The 22,846-nt window shown below is 37.9% G+C and overlaps 1 protein-coding gene across 2 annotated transcripts; it reads left to right on the plus strand.

Annotated features, from left to right (window-relative positions):
• Nucleotides 1-754: 754 nt before the first annotated feature.
• LOC124131343 (dynactin subunit 3-like) lies at nt 755-21,649 on the plus strand. Of its 2 annotated transcripts, XM_048397589.1 has the most exons (8): nt 755-880; nt 4,306-4,326; nt 13,594-13,678; nt 14,576-14,662; nt 15,462-15,545; nt 18,292-18,350; nt 18,694-18,753; nt 21,010-21,649. In XM_048397589.1, exons 1-8 carry the CDS (start codon nt 782-784, stop codon nt 21,097-21,099), a joined length of 585 nt encoding a protein of 194 aa, XP_048253546.1. In that variant the 5' UTR covers nt 755-781; the 3' UTR covers nt 21,100-21,649. The 2 variants fall into 2 exon arrangements, with proteins under 2 accessions (XP_048253546.1, XP_048253552.1); XM_048397595.1 differs by lacking the exon at nt 4,306-4,326 and having other exon boundaries at nt 769-880.
• The last annotated feature ends 1,197 nt before the right edge of the window (nt 21,650-22,846 follow it).

A 22,846-nucleotide genomic window follows, 5' to 3' on the forward strand; every position in this document is an offset into this window, starting at 1 on the left:
TAAGGGCTGGGCGAAAGGGAAAACAATACGGTTCAGGGACTGTGAGACAGACTAGGGTTATAGATAAACAAGTAAACAATCTTGGCAACTGTATACAGCCTTGTCATTCGTTCCGTCAACGCAAAATATGGTCGCTATCTGCTCCTGGCCTCGGAAATACGCTACACTTTTAGAGATAACGAATGGATTATTATTATTTGTACCATGGATCACGTGGCCTTATAAAAAAATAAACATATCGAATCTTGAATCTCAAATGGATATCAATGAACGTTCGTTAATTTTTTTTGTCTAAAAACTATTCCACATTCACCTCAAATAAAGGACAAAGCCATTTGTAATTAATAAAACAAATAAAGTTTGAAATTGATAATTGAAAGTTTATTTTTTGACAATACCTGTTGTCCGAAATACATCTGAGTTTATACTTCTCAAAGCCAGAGGCTACTTTACATTTCTGTATACATGTTTGTCGTCATACAAAAATAACCTTGGCTAGACATTTTGCGCACACTGGAAATACCAGTACAATATGCGTATTGACCTCAAGTGAGTCACCAGTCAAAGGGGGGTAATACTGTATTGCCAATGAAAGTGATGTTTAAGGACAATATTATATATTTTCACGCTTTGACGGAACTTAAATCCCACGTTATTTTAAAGCATGCATTTAAATTAAGATAAGAAACTATCCAATTTAATTTACTTTTGTTTAATAAATGAAACATTCAGGAAGATACTAGTGGAAGTTCCTCTAGAGCACATCACTAGTGTAGAAAAGATGGCGGCCACCTGTCAAATTGATGTGTTAGAAAAGAGAATTGAGAGTCTAGAAGCTCTCGTTTTCGGCAACGCTGATAAAGATGCGTTGTACCCAAAGGTATATAATGATATTATTTATATCTGTGTGTTGTATGTGATTATTCAGTTTAGTGCATGCTGAGTGATGTCTCAGTCTGTGATGCAATTAGCAGCTATCTTAGTCAAAGACTTAGACCTAGGTCTACATGATCTTTTATTCACTGCGTTTCTTATGTGATAAACCGTTGAAAGTAGACTGGGACGGGTAACTCGGGTACTCGGTTCGGGTGGGTCCTGAGTAGGACTCAGGTACCCACAGGACTACCCGAACCTTTGGTTAGTCATGTGATATTGTTTAATAACAAAAAAGCTCAGCGGTTACACTACAAGTCGCTAATGTTCGCAATTTGACGATGCACACTTTCTTTACACTTGTAGGCCTATATGTTTGAGTAAAGATTGAGCTTCAGTGAACTCATGATCTGATCGTTTGATAAATGTATATAAATACAATTTGCCAGGGAACCATGCTTGTTGTAAGAGGCGATTAACGGGATCAGGTGGTCAGGCTCGCTGACTTGGTTGATGCATGTCATCGTATCCCAATTGCGTGGAATCGATGCTTATGATGTAAATCACTGGATTGTCTGGTCCAGACTCGATTATTTACAGACTGCCGTCATATAGCTGGAATATGCTGAGGGCAATGGTAAACAACAAATATACAAACAAACATTAGGAATCTTGATCAAACAAAAACAATATTTTCGTTTGTAAGACACGATGGCAGCCACACTAAAATCTCTACAGGACATCAAAATAGTTGGTAAATAAAGTAGTATCATGATTTTGATGTCCACGACTTACATAGTGGATCCATGAAAGTAAAAAATACAGTTAAGAAGCCTAGGATACAAAACTATAAATAAGTTTGGTATTGATTTTCTAAGGGTATAAGATCTTTTTGAATAGTCCTAAGCATTTTGTCAAGAAAGAAGTTGTGGATAAACATTACTTATGATTTCAAGTCTTTGAATGGCACTTAAAAGTGATACACATAAGGAAGAGACTTATGGGTGTCAACTTCTTTATTCTGAGGAACACAATGTTTCAGAGTAAATGCTTCCTCCTTTATCAGGTCCTTCATTGGTTAGCATATACTCCGAAACATTATTCCCTCATAATAAAGAAGTTATCTTCCATAAATTCTCTTCCTTATTGATTTTATTGTTAATATAGATGGTATAGTTTCTAGCAAGTGATACTGTATTAACATGATTAAAAATGCTCTTTGATAATATCACTATGACATATCCCCATGGGAATTCCAGATAAGAACAGTTCACCAACGACCTGATACATGCTGGTTGTAAGATACGACTTGTTTCGGGTGGTCAGACTCAGTGACTTTGTTGATTGTGTGTCAGCATACCCCGACAGCACTGATTGTTGCTCATAATATCAGTCACTAAATTATCTTATCCAGACTCAATTATTCACAGGCCCCTGTCATGTAGGTGTTATATTGCTGATTGGGACATTAAACAACAAACACAGAGTGAGACATTCAAAGTTGCAGTTGAAAATGTTCTTGGCTAAGTACAGTATTGGTACATCATGTACACATTTCTGTGGGGTTTAAACAAAGTCATTATTTCTTAAATTGTTACAATTTACCAGGATGGGGGTTACTTGTTTTACAACTTTTTAAGATTTATGTTAAATATGTGCTAAAATTGAATGTTTATTTGAACAATTTTTTTATCAATATTGATACCAGCAATGACCATCTAGTGATAGGAAAGTTGCATGTCTAGATAATTTATATGAGCTAAACATTAATTTAATAACAGCATGTTCACCAAAAAGACAAAACTTTTATGTGTGTGCATAATCATGATAATTAACTTTCATTTTTTAGTAAGTGTCTCATTACAAATTACAACATTGTGCATATAACATTCTCAGTATGTTAATTGACACCATTGCTAAATATGAAAATGAAGATCTGGTTATTTTTGGAGAAAATCCCAATTATTTGCCCACCTTTAGCCTACAATATATCCGTGTCTTGTGCCTTTCAATATTTGGTGTCAAAAGATACAGAGATATTATAATACAGTGTTTCTGCCTTTTTCACAATAGTTAGTTAGAGACATTTTGTCATCAGGGTTTGAATGTTGATCCTATTTCTACTTCTAGTAAAGACAATTTTGTACATGTGAAGATGCGGGTTACAATAGATCCTTAGCAACCCATGCTTGTCTAGAGAGGAGACTAACGGGATCAGGTGGTCAGGTTTGCTGACTTGGATGATGAATGTCATCCTTCCCCAATTGTATAGATCAATACCCATTATGTGAATCACAAGTTTGTTTTAGTCCAGACTAGATTGTTTACAGACTGCTGTCACATAGCTGGAATATTGCTGAGTGCGGCATAAACATATTGTAAAACGATTGACAGTGTTAGATGTGTGTAACACTAAGGTTTTTGATATTATTCATGATAATTTACACCTGTTTAAGTTACAGGTACAATCCTGGTCACTCATTATGTTCATATGAGACAGTTTCATTTTTGTCACTTCAGTCATAGGTACAGGTATTCAACATCGACAAGACTCTTCTTATTTCTGTTTTTCATCTGGTTGCCATAGCATTTTCATCAAATTCATTTTCCTATGAGAAAAACATTGCCAAACTGTGCAGTTTTATGACATCATTAACACTTACATGCCTCCACTTTGACATGACCACATGTAATTTCTGACCAAAGTAGGAAAATATTTTTTCCTTGTTCTTCAGTTAATTGAAAGTAAGCTACATATGAGCAGTTGTGATTCTGGAGGCAACAGAATATTCTTAAATCAACTTTATACCCACATGTTCTGAATTTGATCTTTCTTGAAAAATCTTTACAGCTTGTATCACATATTGGCTTTAACTGCTTGCTTTATCATCTGATCATATGTAAATTACTGTTCACTGATCCTTGATGAAACACTGAATGATAGGTGATGTAGCGACCCAGTGGTTCAAGCTTTCACTCATCATGCCGACGATGGGTTTCGATTCCCCACGTGTGCATCCTATTCTTGGTTTACCTTGCATGATATGGCTGGAATAATGCTTAAAGTGATGTAAAACCATTCTCAAATCACTCACTAGCTGTTATAACCTTCTGTGAAAAGTTGATTGATTTGTTTTTCAAATATGATGCTGAAGTAATTGATAATAAATATCAAAATCACTATCTAAAGAAAAGTGTACTTTTTATTTTCCCATATCATAGAGTGGGTATGAAAAAAAGTAAAAATAATTTTTGTTTTATGATGACATTATTCTGCACCAGTTGGTCAGTCTGTAAACCAAAAGAATTGCCACCTTACAGCACATTATTGTTCCTGGTATCTCATATTCCTCATTGTGTCTTGTACATGTCAACATGTATGTGCATGCAGCCTGATTAACTTGTGTTTGTTTCCTTGTTTTCTTGTCACAGGATTCCAGCCTAGGTCCACAGGTAAAACACGGCTTGTCTTGCTTCACATGCTCGTTGCCTGCACAGTTAGATCACTAACCCAGCTTATCCAAAGTATTGGTGTATATAGCAGAACTAATGTACTACCCGTGAAATGTCTTCAATAGGCCACAACAAATTACTTACATGTTTGCTAACATTTGTTGTTTGAAAAGCCAATGAAATGGTACAAAAATATGTTGTTGGAAAGGACACTACTCTGTCTTTGTATAAACAAATGTTGGAATAGTAAAGTTGTCTGCTAAAGAAATGACAGTAACAAATCACATTTAAGTCCCAATCTGGTATTTTCTGTTCATTTGAATAAAGAATTGGTGATGGGTCTACTACTTCTCCTGCGTTTGGTCTGATCATCTGTATAAATATTTCAGGCTTCTCCGGCAGGATTCTCCCTCAGCATTAACATTAATACACAATAATAATGATATGGTTTGTCAAATAAATTTCTTGTTTCTCTTGACCCACCTCTGGAATTGCCCCAGCCCTAATCATTGCTTTTACATTTAACGCACTTTTAAGAAACATTCTTTCCAAGACAGTTTCTTTTTTAAATCAAATTTCAAACCTTTTGGACATTCCATGTATCAAAGTGTGTCAGACTGCATGGGAACAAGGAGGACTGCCTGTATTGTCACCATGGAAATTTCTATGTGTGCATCTCTTAATAATTCAAGGTGATGGGGCATGGCTAAAAAGGTCCAATGGCATGTAGCAGGGCATGGAGTCGTCCCACAAATGGGATCCTTACATTGTCAGCTTGATAACGGGGTCAACCTCCTTGGTCATGTGGACAAGGCGTCCGACTTCGGATCAGAAGGTCCGTTGTTCAACCTCATCACAGGACTGGGGAATATTATGGCCGCGCTATCATTAGGATAAAGTTAACATTTATAGATTTGTATCCTACTTATATAATGAAATAAGAAAAATAATATCCTCTCTCCCTAGCCAGACATTGTGACAAAATCATCAGAAACAAGAATATTTATTTGACTAGCCTAAAGGAGTGTTCTGAGATTTATGTACATTTCAATTCCATTTGCATTCTGTGTGTGATTTGTTTGCAGTTTCTTTTCTTGATGCAACTTTGTTATTTCTTGACTTAACTAATTTGATGTGGCCTTTAACATGTTTTACAAAATGTGTTCATGATATGATTATATAGGAGAAATTATGAGTGTTACTAACAGGTTTAGTCTGTCTTGTATTACCATGATTATAATGGTGGGGGTGTTCTGTAATAGGACCTCTCGTCAGAGTGTACTATTTACACGGTTTTAATCAATAAACAATGCAGCTAGTGACATTATTTATATGACTGTGGGAATATTGAACATTATCTATGCTAAGCAGCGTTAGAAATTGGCACTAGTCCTATAGTCCTTGCCAAACTGCCCAATAGGTAAGGTATCACAAGGACTATTAGAAATTTGCCATCATTAAAGGTTTTGCTATATGTCTGGTATCATTATAAGGACTAGTGGACTAAAACAGTTAGTTTCTATCGCTGCTAAGTGACAGTATGTTAAAATAAATGATTTATGAACTTAGACCATGTATGCTACCATATAATGATGTATACTTATAGATTTATTGTGATTACCAGTATACACAAATGGGGACCAACTTAGCTTTCACAGGCTGTGTCGTGTGTATTGTCTCTTTGCATTAAGTCTGTGTCATCAGCAGCAGTGGTGCATAAGTGTGCTTCTTAACATTTCCAAGCTGTGGGATACCCTTGTGGTTAAAGCATTTGCTTTTGTGGTAAAAGCATTTGCTTGTCGTGCCAAAGACCTGTGTTCAAATCTCTACATGGGTACAAAATATGAAGTCCATTCTTTGCATCCCTCGTCTTGATTTTGCTGAAATATTTAGAAAAAAACAGCTTCAAATCCTACTCCCTCACTTCACAAATTGGTTTGCCTAGAATGCTCATCATGATAATTGTAATCTGTATGAATTGCCAAGAGCGATAATCATGATAATTATAATACCGTATGAATTGACTGGAATGATAATCATGATAATTGTAATACTGTATGAATTGCCTAGAGCGATAATCATGATAATTATAATACCGTATGAATTGACTGGAATGATAATCATGATAATTGTAATACTGTATGAATTGCCTAGAGCGATAATCATGATAATTATAATACCGTATGAATTGACTGGAATGATAATCATGATAATTGTAATACTGTATGAATTGCCTAGAGCGATAATCATGATAATTATAATACCGTATGAATTGACTGGAATGATAATCATGATAATTGTAATACTGTATGAATTGCCTAGAGCGATAATCATGATAATTATAATACCGTATGAATTGACTGGAATGATAATCATGATAATTGTAATACTGTATGAACAGGCTTCATGTCCAGTGTGATTGTATGTCAGCCTCACATCCTTGTGTCAATCTGTGGAATCATTTTCGGGTGACTAATGAACTCCCTATTGAGTGAAAACATGCAGCTCTTGTTAAAAGCTATGGGATATCAAACTTTGTTGCAATATTTTGAAATGTTCTTTAACATGTTTAACATGTTTAAATGTATTCATTATTCATATTGATGAGGTTTGACTTAATCAACAATTTCAGCAAATATAATCTTGGCTATAAATACTATAGAAAATTTGGATGTAAAAACACTTAATATCATGTCCAAGACAGCCTCATTGTCTCTTGTAATGAGAATTTGAAAGCCTCTAAGTTGATGCCGACTGAGTGATTAGGAAGTTCACCTGACGCGACCTATTATGGAGGTGTTCTCTGATCTTCTTACAGAGAGGTATTTTATTGGAGTGATAGATCTGACTTGAATGAGATTGATGATTATTCTCTTTGCGTTTAAATCATGCAATTACAATATTTACTAAGTAGACACAATTTATGGATAACAACTTCTTTAATACTGTAAAAAGCGACGTTTCGGGATAGATCCTTATACCATTGTCAAGCAAGACTTAGATATAAGGATCTATACCGATCTATTTTTACGGTATTAAAGAAGTTGTTATCCATAAATTGTGTCTACTTTGTCATCAGTCGACTTCTAAGTAATGCTTATCAAACAATACAATATTTACAGTGTATAAAATCAGTATCACAGTAATCATGGTAATTGTAATCATTTGCTTACTAATCCTGAATCGCAGTTGTTTGTTCCAGTGACAATTTTGTGAACATATAGTACACAGATATGAAATAGGCAATTAACACAAATTTTCTTGCAGGAAATAATGTTAGGTGAGGTCAAATGGGGTTTAACGTTGCGTAAAAAGTACTGCACCTTTATAGTGACGTGCATGCTCGTGTATGTGTGGCTGCTTGTACCAGTCCGGACTTATGTGCAAGCCGCTGAAATACCATGTGTCAGTTTATCATTGGTACCCCACTTAGACACAGTACACCTACCTACCTACCTACCTACCGAACTACCTACCTACCAAACTACCGAACTACCTACCAAACCACCTACCCACCCACCTACCCACCCACCTACCCACCTACCTACCCACCTACCTGACTCCCTACTTACCCTATCTTCAAATTATATGTAATCAGAACCACAACATTATTTTTATGAGTCCTTGTTCAGTGACTTTGGAGTTGACACGATAGCTGCCCATTGGTTTGATCTCATTCATCCAGTTTACTGATGGGCAGGGCACACAAGACGTGTCAAGGTTGATCTAATGTTGATTTTTCACATCTGGTGACCTGGTTCGGGGGGGGGGGCAAGTAAAGGTGTATTAATTCTGGTTGGTCACAAACCTGCGGGGACAGCTGTAGAAGGCTTACAGATATGATGTGCTTCTTGTCCTAGGGCTCTCACCACACGACATCATAATGTTAACATTTGAATCACCAATAACTAGGTTTAATATCAAGATCACATCTTTGCTTTATTTCTTGAACACTTCAAGGGTACATATGAAACTTGTGGTACAAACCAAGGATTGACAAACCCTGCTCACTGTCTCTGAATCAGTGTATCTCGGACATTCTCCCTGCATCAGCACCCGCTGCGGATATGGGAGCCAACTGCAGGGAGCAGAAGGTCTGTGGTTCTATCCCTGGTCGTGTCTTACCAAAGGTCCTTAAAAGATGGCACTTGTTGTTACCCTGCCTGATGTTTGGCATTAAGGAGATAGAACAAGAATTGGTCAGTATAGAGTGTCTGAGTGGGGTAATCATGATAGAACTGCAGCATTCATGGCATCTTACAGCACTACAGTACAAGACCAGCCTCACTGGTAATGACGATAATATGTGGAAACAGCTGATGTTTGTCCAAATATTACATATGGATTACTTGACCGCTGTTTCCATCTGTGATAAATACAAGTGATATGGTGGGTCCTTTGGGCTACCTGAAACATAAGTTGTTGTTTTTTGCCTTTTGCCTTAGAAAACATACAGCTTCTGTTTGTTATTGTTGATGCTTTGTGTGGTATAACAATTAACCCACTAACTTGTTTTATTTAATGTTATTGTTAAAGGGTTGATTTTGTTGATAATCTTTTTGGGTGTTTACTGAATCACAGCTGTATATGTCAGATGTATGGAGGCTTAGAATAGATCCCCAGCAACCTATATTGTCGGGCATGGAGACTTAAAGGATTCGTGATCACTGATCAGGCTTGGTTACTTGGTTGATTGCCTGCCCTTGTACCCCTTTGGATTTGAATCTTTGCGCATAATATTAATCACTGATTTGTTGGGTCCAGATTAAGTAGCTGTAAGACTGCACACAAACACCCATACAAATAAAATTAAATCAGAAATAACAAAAGGTTTAATTTATTTACAAAAAAAATATTTCTTGCACCCAAAACGTAAAAAAGAGAATGAAAGAAATAACTGATTTCTGTCATGTTGACATGTTTTGAGTGAACGTTAATGTTTATTTAATTCAAGTGCTTTGTCATTCATGGGATTGGTGAATGGATGATCTTGGTGGCGTAACATCTACAAAGAGTATCGATTCTTTGATGTAGGTTTTGTAGGCCTGAGGACAAAACTGATCAGTATCGTTTGGCAGCCTGCTTACTTTTTCTCTTGTCTTTGAGGAATACTTATCACAAATGTCATATTGGGTACTTATGTACATGATTCATTGCATGCTTTAAAAAACACCTCCAGTTGACATCAAACAACATATTTTTCATAAGTGTGACATTCAGATATTAGGACTCTCCATTTTATTCATTTTGTAATTGTAAAAAACAACCTAAAAATTAACAATATCACTATAATGGCATGTGTAAGTGAATGCATTAGTCATGTATTTAGGTAAGTTTTCCAGGTTATTTTTTTCATGTCTGTCAAAAGTATGACTTGGGTGAAATAAACATGCTATTTAGAGTTGTTGTTTAAGGACATGCCTTACTTCCCTTACTCTCAAAATAGGTAAACTCTCTCATCTGCTGACATAGGTGAGACTGAGAGGCATTGCCTGAAGTAATTATTCTTTTATTATTCGATTAAACATTTTGTGTTAGCAGATCCATAAGGCAAGTGACAAAATTTCTAAACCTCATCTTTGAAAACTAAATCAAGAAATTTACTTGAAAAACTTGCCAAATATTCAACAAGACTTGTGCTAGGGTATATTGAATTGACTTGGAATGAACGAAAGAAGACACCGAGTCATTTCTTCATGCAGATGCTAATATGAAATGGGACATGTAGTATCTCCTTGCTGTACACACCTTCATGAAAAAGATTTATTTTCAAAATTAGCTTTCATCATGTCAGTTTATTGGATACTGTATGTCAGTAATTATAATGATGGCATGGACTCTGTGGCTCACCAGACAGGTTTCTGGTCAAGACAAACCAGGGTAGCTTGACGTAGAAATGGGTAGAGGATGAAAAGCAATGACAGAACTCAAACTGACCTTTCTTATGAAACTGCTTCACATAACTTACATTGTCTAAGAAGGAACCAGAACCTAAAATTACACATAACTTGTGTTAATGATGTAGAAATTGCCAGGCAGAACTAGAATTTGACATTTTGAATTTGTTTAGATGTAAAGTTCAAACAAATAAGAAGAGAGAAGTGTGGAGTTATTTGCTTGTAGTTACTTTTGCTGTTTAGTTATCATGTCCACTCTCCATAATATTAATAAAATCCTAGCAGTGGATTGTTGGCTTGAAAAGTTCATACCAGCTGAGAGTACAGAGCTCCAGATAAGCTGCGTACCTGCGTGAAATACGCATCAGAAATGCAGAAATACGCAGTAAAATATAATCCAAGCGTATCAAATACGCAACGAACATTACAGATACGCAACAAAAATAAAACTTGTGCGTATCATCAAAATATTGTGAAGTAACCCTGCGTATTCGATTAGCAAATGAGCAACTTATTTTGAAATTATAAGTTGGCATTCCGTCAACCTTGCCAAACTCCACGATGACAGTCAGATCATGATCATTTGCCATCACACTTTCTTGTGGAAGTATCGTGGTATTTTTGAGTCCTATAAAGCTCTCGAACCCACACGACACCAGTTTGCAGGGACTAGATGAATAGTGTTTTTAAATATTTAACTTAAATACCCACATGTGTAAAAACTAGTGGGTAACAGAAATTTGAATACGCAGATAGAATTACTGATACCCAATGATTTTAAAATGCATGGATAAAATACCCACAACCCCAAAAGCTTATCTGGAGCTCTGGATTACAAATTCAACTCAATGTTGATGTGATATCTAAATGTTGTAGATAAATCTTCTGTTATGTATGTTGTCAGAAATAGCAAACAGTGTTCATGTGCCCTTAAATCTGGTAGACTAACATTGTCCATTGTCAAACGTGTGATTGATGGACAAGTTCATACTCAATTCATCAAGTATTTTATTGTGTAAATTTTTGTGTCAAACTTTAACTTTTCATGATATTCTTAAAGCTGTATGGATTACAGTAATTCAAGAAACAACTTGATGAACCTGGGTTTCCGTTAGGTAAATGTTCGAGGACATCAAGGTTGTTTTGAAGTAAATGTCATGAAGAGTCTATTAATAATGGTAATGATAAAAAAATCATCCCTCAAGTTGTGACAGAATCAGCTTTTCACAAAAAACTTTTGCGTATGGACTCTGCTATCCCAAACATGGTCCTTGTCACCCTTTTCATAAGATTATTATGTTGTTATGTGGACTATAAATAGCAGAACTTTCTGGATCGAGCAGAATTGTAAGACAGGCTTTAGACTAGGAGCTAAACATGCTAAAGTCACATACTGTAGTGTCAAGAAATTGCTTGAGTCTTGAAGATGTTCTAGAATGTCCTAATATCATTTGTGTCCATACAAATAACTGGTTTTATTGTTGATTAATGTTGTTTCATTTCAAAACAGTGTCCATGCAGTTTACTTGACATGATTATCAGTGCCCAGTGAGAACCCCTGTTCTGATGCTCCCAGTGGTGTGTAGTCTGTGGTGTTTTTGTTTCAGCTTGCATGAAGTGGGCTGGACACAATGCCCTGCACAGCTTACCATGCACACATGCTGTACAACCTGCTAGATATTGTCATGGGTGTCATGTACATCCAAAACATGTCATGTCATTATGTGTTTCCAATGTTCCCCAAAGACTATAATGCAGGATGTCACTCATCCTCGATAATTCAGGGTGTTATATTTCCATTCTGTTATGATTTAAAAGCCTGGACCCACCTGATACAATAGGTTTGTTTTCAATCTGATTTGAAAGGCACTGCTTGAAAACTGTTGGTTCAATGAAACTACACTCATATGAGAGAGAAGTTTCTCATTAATATGATTAGGTTATTGATGAGAGAGATGGTGTTTTCACTTGCCAAACAGAGCAGGAAATGGATGATAGACAGAAGGAAGTTTATGCACTGGATAATCGAGGAAAGAAGTTGAAATGATTTCACTATAAAAATGTCTTGTTTCTCATCATCATTGATCACTTTTCAAAAGAAGAATTGGTATAGGGCATATTTAAAAAATATTTTATTCTTTCAGTATGTCATGTTTCAGTTTATGAATATAGAATTTTAAAACTGATCCTATCTCACACGATGCATTTATCATACTTCTTTCAATCCTAAATGGAACCGTGCCAAAACAAAGGTTTCCCGCTTCTAAAAAACAATTCACCCGAACAACCCAGCATCACCATGGCTGGCCACCCACCAACAATCTTGGTCATGTCCACTTTTCATGCCTATCTACCTACATGCGCTGAACACGTGATTTTCCCAGGCAACTCATTCTCTTTCCAATCGCCACGGAGTGGTGACGTGTTTACACCAAGGGAATCTGTTTGGTTTTTCTCCATAAGGATAAGTATCATAAATATACAATTTATTGTAAAATTTACAAATCTGACTGAAACATAAAACAATAATAAAACAATGATAAAACAGTGTGGAAGGGATGGAAAAGATATTTATATATGGCCTATCATGTAGAGATAATTACCCTTGATAAAAAGTTCCTCTGTAGTTTATCATTGAGAGATGCTGAAAGTTGGCAGATACTCGAGCAAGATGCAAATATTAATCATGATAACATAGTTATCTGCTGAACGGAAACGTTTTTTGGGAACATTGGTTTTTCATATTTGATGTTTCATAGATATTTAGTAACCATGGTAATATAGCCTACAAATATAAAACAAAACATAGCATCCTTACATTGTGCAGTAACCTTGGTAACCCAACTTGTATTTATCGTGTATATAGTTCAGATAATTGTGTTAATGTGAGATTTCTGGTAGCAAGAAACAGATGTTTGTAGTACTTACAGTATAATGTTGCTGACATGGAAAGTAAAAAACAGGGATAGTTTTATAATATAATGATGCTGCTTTTACAAATATTTATTCCTTATTGTATATGTAAATGGAGTATTTATGTATTTGACATGCAAGTGTTGGAGTCAGAGAGTCTAGAGTTAAGAAATACAAATTAATGATCACACAATTCGACTCATCTATCATCTATTGAATGCATACATGTGAGGATCATGTGAGGGTCATGTGAGGGTCATGTTCATTGCATTTCTGTAATAATTCATGTAATGTTTCATCATGTTGACTCATACATATGTTGGTCACTTCATCCAGATAACAATGTCTCTATCTCTCCCCAGCATGTGTGTGTTGTTATTGCCACACCTCCAGTGGGTGTGGGTAGTCTGACAGCTAGGACTGTGTGGTGACAGGTATTGTGTGATGTATATTTCAGTGTATAGACAATTTGTCCAACATCCAGAGCAAGGTGTTTGCTGCTACAGCAGGCAGGAAGAAGATACCCAAAGCGTATGAACGATGTAAGTTTATCAGATCAGGAAGCACACATACTCATGTACTCCATCCTGGCCTTTAAGGTTGAGTGAAGATAGATTGCGTGTTTGTTGTTTTCTGCAACAGCAATATTACAGCAACCTGACTATGGCCTGTAAATAGTCTAGTCTGAACAGACAAGCCAGTGATTGATATATGAGCACCGCCTGTGCTCTCAGGGTACAATGACACACCAGTGTTCCAGATAAGGTTTTTATCATATGTGTACAGTATTGGTTATCATAAAAACTGATAAGTATCAGACAGATATTTTTTAAACCAATAAGTACTGTACTGCTCATTTGTATAATCCACGAGTACTGGAATGATACTGCGCCGCGATCCTTCAAAGACCTTGTGTTGTACATTCAGATTTGGCTGCCAGACTAACTTAAACATGACTGAGATGGGAGAATTCCAGTATGTTTTTATTAGCCAATCACAATGCAGGAATAGTAGGAAATCCATTTGCTGCATGAAATGATGTGTTCCTTTTAAAGTGGAAGGAAATGCCTGATTAGCTGATGCAGTAAATAGAAGTTTATTCTTTTACGTTTTTTAGAATGTTTTGAGAATAACTAGAGAAGGTATGGTAACATTTAATCAGGAGAGCATAGTATTGTTTGCCCCAGGCGTGCCAGGAGCTCGTGATCATGGCTTTGAATCCCAGATTTGCCCTGATTATGATCATTGGTTTGTCAGCACCATACTTGTGCTCTTGGAATTTACGATAGTGGTAAATGTCTAAAATCTTCACCAATTTTGTCTTTCATCCGTTATTAATCTGACCAGCTGTTATATAACTGAATGATAGTGAAAAATGGTGAACCCAACTCACTCACTCACTCACTTGCCTGGATATACTGCATCATTTCGTGTTTCAGTGTCTGACCTCCGGAGCTACCTCGACCCTTCCTATACCGAGGAGCTGACCACGTCGGATGACACCAAGGCTGAAATCATCCTTGCAGGTTAGGCCAGGACACTTGTATCATAGTACCCTTCTCCTCTGCCATATAGACTGGGTTAAAGTTTAACATCATTTTAAAGTTCATTTGGCTGTAAAATTTAGCACAACAAGTGTTTTTGAATACTGTAAATCTTGAAATTAACGCGAGCGTGAATTAAATGCGAAAAATGCGAGTGGCCTTTGCTCCCATTATTAAACATCGCATTAATATCAACAATAAGACTTTTTAGATAGCAGAAATACCAACTTAGACATATGCTGAAAACAAACAACTATGTATTCAACATCACTGTTTATTGAGCAACACAGTGTCTTTGTTCTTTGTGACTGCGTCAAAGGCCGACATGAGCCAGCGCATGTATTGTTTTAGCGGAAGTACTCTACTCAGCGCTAATAAGAGGTGCTATTTGGTGTGTGATTGGATTAATGGTAGGTTGGATTAAAGTGAGGATTCTCCTGTAAACCTGACAGAGGACATTTCTTTAGATATACATCTGATGCTTGAGAGGAGGGGGTGTCGCATTCATACTGAGTCACATTTTTGGCTAGGGATCAGTGGTCGCATTCTTTTGGAGACACATTAATTTCACGATTTACAGTATTTTCTTAGTCATGCTAATTTACTGCTACTGGCATGTAAACAAAAGCATGAACTTAGATCCCTGCGTATTTGTGATGTCTTGAATAACTGGAAGTTGATGAGTGGTGCCCTCAGCATCAGTTGTTTATGCTGCACTGTGGTCTCTTTTGTATGGTTGAAAAGTTCATGGTGTTTAAATTGTTGGGCATTGTGTTCACAGAGGCGGACTTCCTTCGTGAGCAGGCAGCTCGACTGGAGAAGATGCAGAGCATGGAGGAGCTGTTTGACAGTGAACATATAAAGGGTGGGTGTCAGTGGATGCATGAAGAGTGGGTGTCAGTGAACACATAAAGGGTGGGTGTCAGTGAACATAAAGAGTGGGTGTCAGTGAACACATAAAGAGTGGGTGGCAGTGAAACACATAAAGAGTGGGTGTCAGTGAACATAAAGAGTGGGTGTCAGTGAACACATAAAGGGTGGGTGTCAGTGAACACATAAAGAGTGGGTGGCAGTGAAACACATAAAGAGTGGGTGGCAGTGAACATAAAGAGTGGATGTCAGTGAACACATAAAGGGTGGGTGTCACTGAACACATAAAGAGTGGGTGTCAGTGAAACACATAAAAAGTGGGTGTCAGTGAACATAAAGAGTGGGTGTCAGTGAAACACATAAAGGGTGGGCGTCAGTGAACACATAAAGAGTGGGTGGCAGTGAACACATAAAGGGTGGGTGTTGGTGAACACAAAGAGTGGGTGTCAGTGAACACATAAAGAGTGGGTGGCAGTGAAACACATAAAAAGTGGGTGTCAGTCAACACATAAAGGGTGGGTGTTGGTGAACACAAAGGGTGGATGTCAGTGAACACATAAAGAGTGGGTGGCAGTTAACACATAAAGAGTGTGTGTCAGTTAACACATAAAGGAGGGGTGTCGGTGAACACATAAAGAGTGGGTGTCGGTGAACACATAAAGAGTTGGTGTCAGTGAACACATAAAGGGTGGATGTCGGTGAACATATAAAGGGTGGATGTCGGTGAACACATAAACAGTGGGTGGTGGTGAACACATAAAGAGTGGGTGGCATTGAGCACATAAAGAGTGGGTGTCAGTGAACACATAAAGGGTGGATGTCGGTGAACACATAAAGAGTGGGTGTCAGAGAACACAAAGAGTAGGTGTCAATGAACACATAAAGGGTTGGTGTCGGTGAACACTTAAAGGGTGGGTGTCAGTGAACATAAAGAGTGGGTGTCAGTGAACACATAAAGAGTGGGTGGCAGTGAAACACATAAAGAGTGGGTGTCAGTGAACATAAAGAGTGGGTGTCAGTGAACACATAAAGGGTGGATGTCAGTGAACACATAAAGAGTGGGTGGCAGTGAAACACATAAAGGGTGGGTGTCAGTGAACATAAAGAGTGGGTGTCAGTGAACACATAAAGAGTGGGTGTCAGTGAACACAAAGAGTGGGTGGCAGTGAAACACATAAAGGGTGGGTGTCAGTGAACATAAAGAGTGGGTGTCAGTGAACACATAAAGGGTGGGTGTCAGTGAACACATAAAGGGTGGGTGTTGGTGAACACAAAGGGTGGATGTCAGTGAACACATAAAGGGTGGGTGTCAGTGAACAAAAAGAGTGGGTGTCAGTGAACACATAAAGGGTTGGTGTCAGTGAACACATAAAAAGTGGGTGTCAGTGAACACATAAAGGGTGGGTGTCAGTGAAAACATAAAGGGTGGGTGTTGGTGAACACAAAGGGTGGATGTCAGTGAACACATAAAGGGTGGGTGTCAGTGAACATAAAGAGTGGGTGTCAGTGAACACATAAAGGGTTGGTGTCAGTGAACACATAAAAAGTGGGTGGCAGTGAACACATAAAGGGTGGGTGTCAGTGAACACATAAAGGGTGGGTGTTGGTGAACACATAAAGAGTGGGTGGCAGTGAACACATAAAGGGTGGGTGTTGGTGAACACAAAGGGTGGATGTCAGTGAACACATAAAGAGTGGGTGGCAGTGAAACACATAAAGGGTGGGTGTCAGTGAAACACATAAAGAGTGGGTGTCAGTGAACACATAAAGGGTGGGTGTCAGTGAACACATAAAGGGTGGGTGTTGGTGAACACAAAGGGTGGATGTCAGTGAACACATAAAGAGTGGGTGGCAGTTAACACATAAAGAGTGTGTGTCAGTGAACACATAAAGGAGGGGTGTCGGTGAACACATAAAGAGTTGGTGTCAGTGAACACATAAAGGGTGGATGTCGGTGAACACATAAAGGGTGGATGTCGGTGAACACATAAAGAGTGGGTGTCGGTGAACACATAAAGAGTTGGTGTCAGTGAACACATAAAGGGTGGATGTCGGTGAACATATAAAGGGTGGATGTCGGTGAACACATAAACAGTGGGTGGTGGTGAACACATAAAGAGTGGGTGGCAGTGAGCACATAAAGAGTGGGTGTCGGCGAACACATAAAGGGTGGATGTCGGTGAACACATAAAGAGTGGGTGTCAATGAACACATAAAGGGTTGGTGTCAGTGAACACTTAAAGGGTTGGTGTCAGTGAACATAAAGAGTAGGTGTCAATGAACACAGATAGGGTGGGTGTCAGTGAACACATAAAGGGTTGGTGTCAGTGAACACTTAAAGGGTTGGTGTCAGTGAACATAAAGAGTAGGTGTCAATGAACACAGATAGGGTGGGTGTCAGTGAACACATAAAGGGAGATGTAAAGAAATCAAGATGGTATCATCGTTAGGTCATTGTGAAGAAATCTATGATAGGTAATAGTCCGCTGAACTTTTAGGGTAATTTCAATGCCCCTTAATTGTTTAGGCCACACACTCAGGCTACACACTCAAGTCCAGTGGAATATTCTGTTCAAAGATTATAGGAGATTGTAACAGAATGACTTGATTTCATTTGTTTAACGTTGATCAGTAGATTGTCAACTATGAATTCACAAGTTCTTCTAGTTTGTTTGAAGGGAGATAACTCTTGTTATTCCCAAAAAATGATTTGACATACAAAAACTCACGTTTCATTCCAGCTGCCCCCAAACTGGCAGGGAAACTGCACGAGCTCAGTCAGCTGCAGATCAAACAACAGGTGAGAGATAGAGAGAGATTGAGAAAATGAGAGTAAATGAGAGTAAATGAGAGAGGGATGGAGCAAGAGAGCAAGCAAGTGAGATTGAGTCAGAGTGAGCTCATTGTTGCTACAGTTATGTTTTGTCAGTGTATCAATATTCTGGATGTTGTTGGTGCTGAATTGTCAGCCTTGGTATTTAGTTCTTGTGCTTATATTACTGAGGGTTATTACATTGCTCAGCTTGAGAATGTTCTTTGGTAATACTCCCTCCACTATTGATGCAGTATTGTAATGTTACATGTTAAAGGCTGCTAAAACGTTGTCCTAGAGTTGTGTCTGATTGTTGTGATTCCCATTGCAGGACCAAGCCTCCCAGTTTAATGATGAAGCCAGATCCTGTTTAGAAGCCTACAACTCAATTGTATCCTTCAGGGAAAATGACAGGTTTGATCGTAGCGCCACCGATGGCTATTTTGAGTTATGTCCCTTCTATGTGCCTCCTATTGACCAATCAGATTCCATTTCTCATAACACATGCATTTGCTTCAAACATAATGGCAGCGCCCAGTCAAGACAATCTTATCAAGAACTATATTGGAATAGAACGGGTCTTTCCCCACGAAGTGCATCAAATCTTTTGAGCACCTTGATTTAAAACATATCTGCAAAATATCTGTCGACACCCAGTTGACAGTTCACATGCTATGCAAATCCTGCAGTAGACCGAAATCTGCATGTTGTAATCCATTTGGTTTTTGAACTGGATGTCTAGTTTTCATTACGCGATTTTGATTGGACTAGGCATAGACTTGTTAGTCCAGTCAAAATGTATATCCGTAATTCCAGCCTATTTCAGCAATTGTGGAAACTAGATTTTTACAGTCAGTTAACTCCCTTGCCTCGAGAAGATGGGCATCTCTGGACATCAATCTCATTAAAATCAGATCTTAGTTCTCGCTACCGCTAAACAAAGATCTGAGGACATCCCATAACGGGTCACGTCAGAACGACCTTGCGTGAACTTTGACCGACCAATGGAATGACCAATCAGAAGGCTGCTTTCTCGTGCTTTACGGAACTAATTTCAAATTGGCGACTACGCTTCAAAACATATTTTGACAAATTCTCAATTACAAATTTGAAACCTGAACAAAAGAACATTCTTGAATGGCTAATAGATGGTCTAGATTGTATAGATTCAGTCGTTAAACCCGTAACTATCGTTCGGAATATCCTGTGTTAATGTTTTCGAGGTTGTATGATTAGAAATCACATTCCGACTGTCACTTTCATGATCTGGTAAGTGATCTGATTGGTTGGATGAAAGGTCGTTCCCCTAATGGGATGTCTTCAGATCTTTGTTTAGCGGTAGCGAGAACTAAGGTCTTATTTTAATGAGATTGCTCTGGACATCCCATTGGAAGTCAGGAACAGTGACCTCAGAACCCATAACTTGGTTATAGAGGGGATGTTTGACACAACTGATTGTGTGTCATGGTAGCTTGTCATGATGGAATGTTCCTTACGCTATCAGCCACTGGTCTGCTTTGGCCAACTTGTCATAAGAGGTGATTTAATGGATAGGGTTGTTGGGCTTAGTGACTTTGTTGATTGTGTGTCATTGTACTCCAACAGCAGAAGTCGTTGCTCATCATACTAATAACTGGTTTGTCTGGTACAGAGTTGGTTATTTACATCTTCATGGAACATCTTTGAGTATGATGCAAAACGACAAATAAACAAAAAATATCACAACATTTACGCAGGGATGTGAATTTCCCTTGTATCCAGGGACTTTGTCACGTCAAGTGAAACTTTTTTAATCATGCCATTACAATATATACAAATAAATCATAAAGTCCCCCAAACCCTGGCTAACATTCATTGACTCTTGAAAAACACAAGTTGATGGTATGGTGTGATTATGAATGTCCTGAGATGACTGAAATACAAGCATACAAAATGGACTGGTTACTAGAGAGGAAATGCATCACAAGTCATTGTGTGATGAAGAAAAGCTCTCCTAAAGTCTTTATATTGTGTCATGCAAAAGTACATTATGAAGTCAGGGCAAATATGTTTCTTGGTGGGTAGCATTGTGGTGGTTTAGAATTAGCGCTTGAGGAGTTATCTCCCTTCAGGTAAAGATTTGTTCAATCTTGTGTTGTGCTATGGATAAGCAGGAATCATTGCTCAGTAATCATGGGTATCCCTGATGTGTTTAACCCCTATAAGTTTATTTATGAGACCTAACAGTTTATTTATGTGTACAATTCTTCAGAAATACTGAGAATGATATCTTTTCAAATGATAACAATGGCAATGAATGCTTGTGAAGACATTTTAGATATGCAATTACTTTCTACATGACTGGTGAAGAAATCCAATTTGGTGGCCTTTCAAATCTTCCTTCATGTGTATGTGAATAATCACAACAGTGTTGTTATATATATGGAGAATAACAAATACAAAACAGCTACATTACAAAATCAGATATTGTGGTTTGCCCTATGAAACATTCATCCATCACATCACAAGCATCGATGGCTAGTGTAAAAGGTTGCTGAGAATCCTGCTTGTGTTGATGAGAATCTATGAATAAATGTATTGTGGTTTTGTCGGTACTTAAAGTTGCATGTGTCATGTTGTCCACCTAGATTCCTTGACCATTCTCCAGGTAACATTGTTATCGAAGCAGTTTATCCAGTGGGATGAAATTCTAACGAAAGCAGAGATAGCTGCCAAGCCAAGGAAGTCCATGGACTGATGAGGACCAAACAGCAACACCCTGGCTTCCTGTGCAATCTGAATAGTCTCCTAATTTATTCTCAGCCATTTCTTCACATCACTTTAGTAAACAGATTTAGGTGAATGTTTTTAAAACCTTTTTGCTTACTTTATGAAATGTGAATTCTTATTGTCATTTCTAATTTTGTTTCTTTTTGAAGGGGGGCGGTAGGGTAGCCTAGTGGTTAAAGCGTTCGCTTGTTACGACAAAGATCCGGGTTCGTTTCCTGACATGGGTACAATGTGTGAAGCCCATTTCTGGTGCCCCCCCCCCCCCCCCCCCACTGCTGTGATATTGCTGGAATATTGCTAAAAGCAGCGTAAAACCATACTCACTCACTCACTCACTCACTCTTTTTGAAACATTTGTTGATAACAAATAGGACAAATATGCGGAGAAGGTATCATTTTGTTAAAGTTATTGTAGATGCTGTGTACATTCTCTGTATTTTTAACTGGCATTGTTGATGCTTTGTTGTCATCTCTTGTAAATATCGCTATGCATATATATCATTAAAATATTGTCATGATGATATTGTTCCTCTGATTGACATCAAATGTGCCTGGGAACTCGTGATGCAAAGACTTCATTGACTATTGTCACCAGGGTCAGACACAGACTCTTTGTTTTTGTTTGTTTGTTTTTTGTTGTTTAACGCTGCATTGAGAAATATTTCAGCTATATGATGGCGGTCTGTAAATAATTGAGTCTGGACCAGACAATCCAATGATTGAGATCATGAGGATTGATCTACAATACCATGCATAAACCAAGTCAGCGAGCCTGACCTTCTGATCATGTTAGTCACCTCTTACCACAAGCATAGTCGCCTTTTACGGCAAGCATAGGTTGCTGAAGACCATTTTCGTTTGTCCGAGACCAGTGAATATCTGGTAGAAGGATAGTTGTGTTTTAAAAAAATCTGCTGACATTACATGAAGCACAAGTATGGATTGAGCTGCGGACAAGTTGACCTATGCTCATGGTGTCTATTCCTGTTGTGAATGGTCTCTCAAATGGGGAGCAGATGGCCACAATGGCTTCAGTGTGTGGATAGTCTTGGGTGAAATTTTCTGAACTTGCTGTTGTGTTCTTATTGAAGGCAAATGCATGTTCATTCGCTGTGTTAGTTTTTATTGTAAGAGCAGGCATTATTATGATTAACTAGCAGACTGAGTGTCGTCTTACTCCTCTGGCATGTATCGTTGTTCATGCTATCAACCACTGGTTTGTGTGGTCCAAACTTGTTTTTGATAAGTCCAAGTATCACTCCATTAACTGTGCTCACTCACTTTTAAAGGTTGGGATTAACATTCACACTGACGACCACTGGATTTTTATGGAGCGGAGACTTAATTGAAGTCTTCATATGTGTGTGTCACGGAGTTGTGCATCAATGATCATGGTTGTCAATAAAAAAGAAACAAATGATAATTGAAACGTGATAATAGGTTCACAGGTTTATTACTAGCAGCTAATCAGCTGTATCAATGGGCGACAATATAAAAGATCAAAAACCCAAACTATACTGACAATGATCGCAGATTAAATAAATCCCAGCAAATTCGAGGGCTGGTGAAAACATTGTTTGAGTAGTTCATTGCAAGTGTATTTTGTCTGTTGATGCCGTTTGTATATTAGTGACAGCCAGTTGAACGTAATAGGGGTCGAAATAGACACAGAAATGGAAAAGAACGAGTACCGAGCAATCAATAAGTTTTTGACT

Source organism: Haliotis rufescens, unplaced genomic scaffold, assembly GCF_023055435.1.
Source record: "Haliotis rufescens isolate VD_foot unplaced genomic scaffold, xgHalRufe1.0.p SCAF_1, whole genome shotgun sequence".
NCBI lineage: Eukaryota > Metazoa > Mollusca > Gastropoda > Lepetellida > Haliotidae > Haliotis > Haliotis rufescens.

What these genes read in the sequence shown, in the direction of transcription:
- LOC124131343 (XM_048397589.1), top strand. Translation starts at nt 782, where the DNA reads ATGGCGGCCACCTGTCAAATTGATGTGTTAGAAAAGAGAATTGAGAGT. An exon ending in ATTCCAGCCTAGGTCCACAG is followed by an intron (nt 4,327 to 13,593) that starts GTAAAACACGGC and finishes TGTATATTTCAG; the next exon opens with TGTATAGACAATTTGTCCAA. An exon ending in ACCCAAAGCGTATGAACGAT is followed by an intron (nt 13,679 to 14,575) that starts GTAAGTTTATCA and finishes TTCGTGTTTCAG; the next exon opens with TGTCTGACCTCCGGAGCTAC.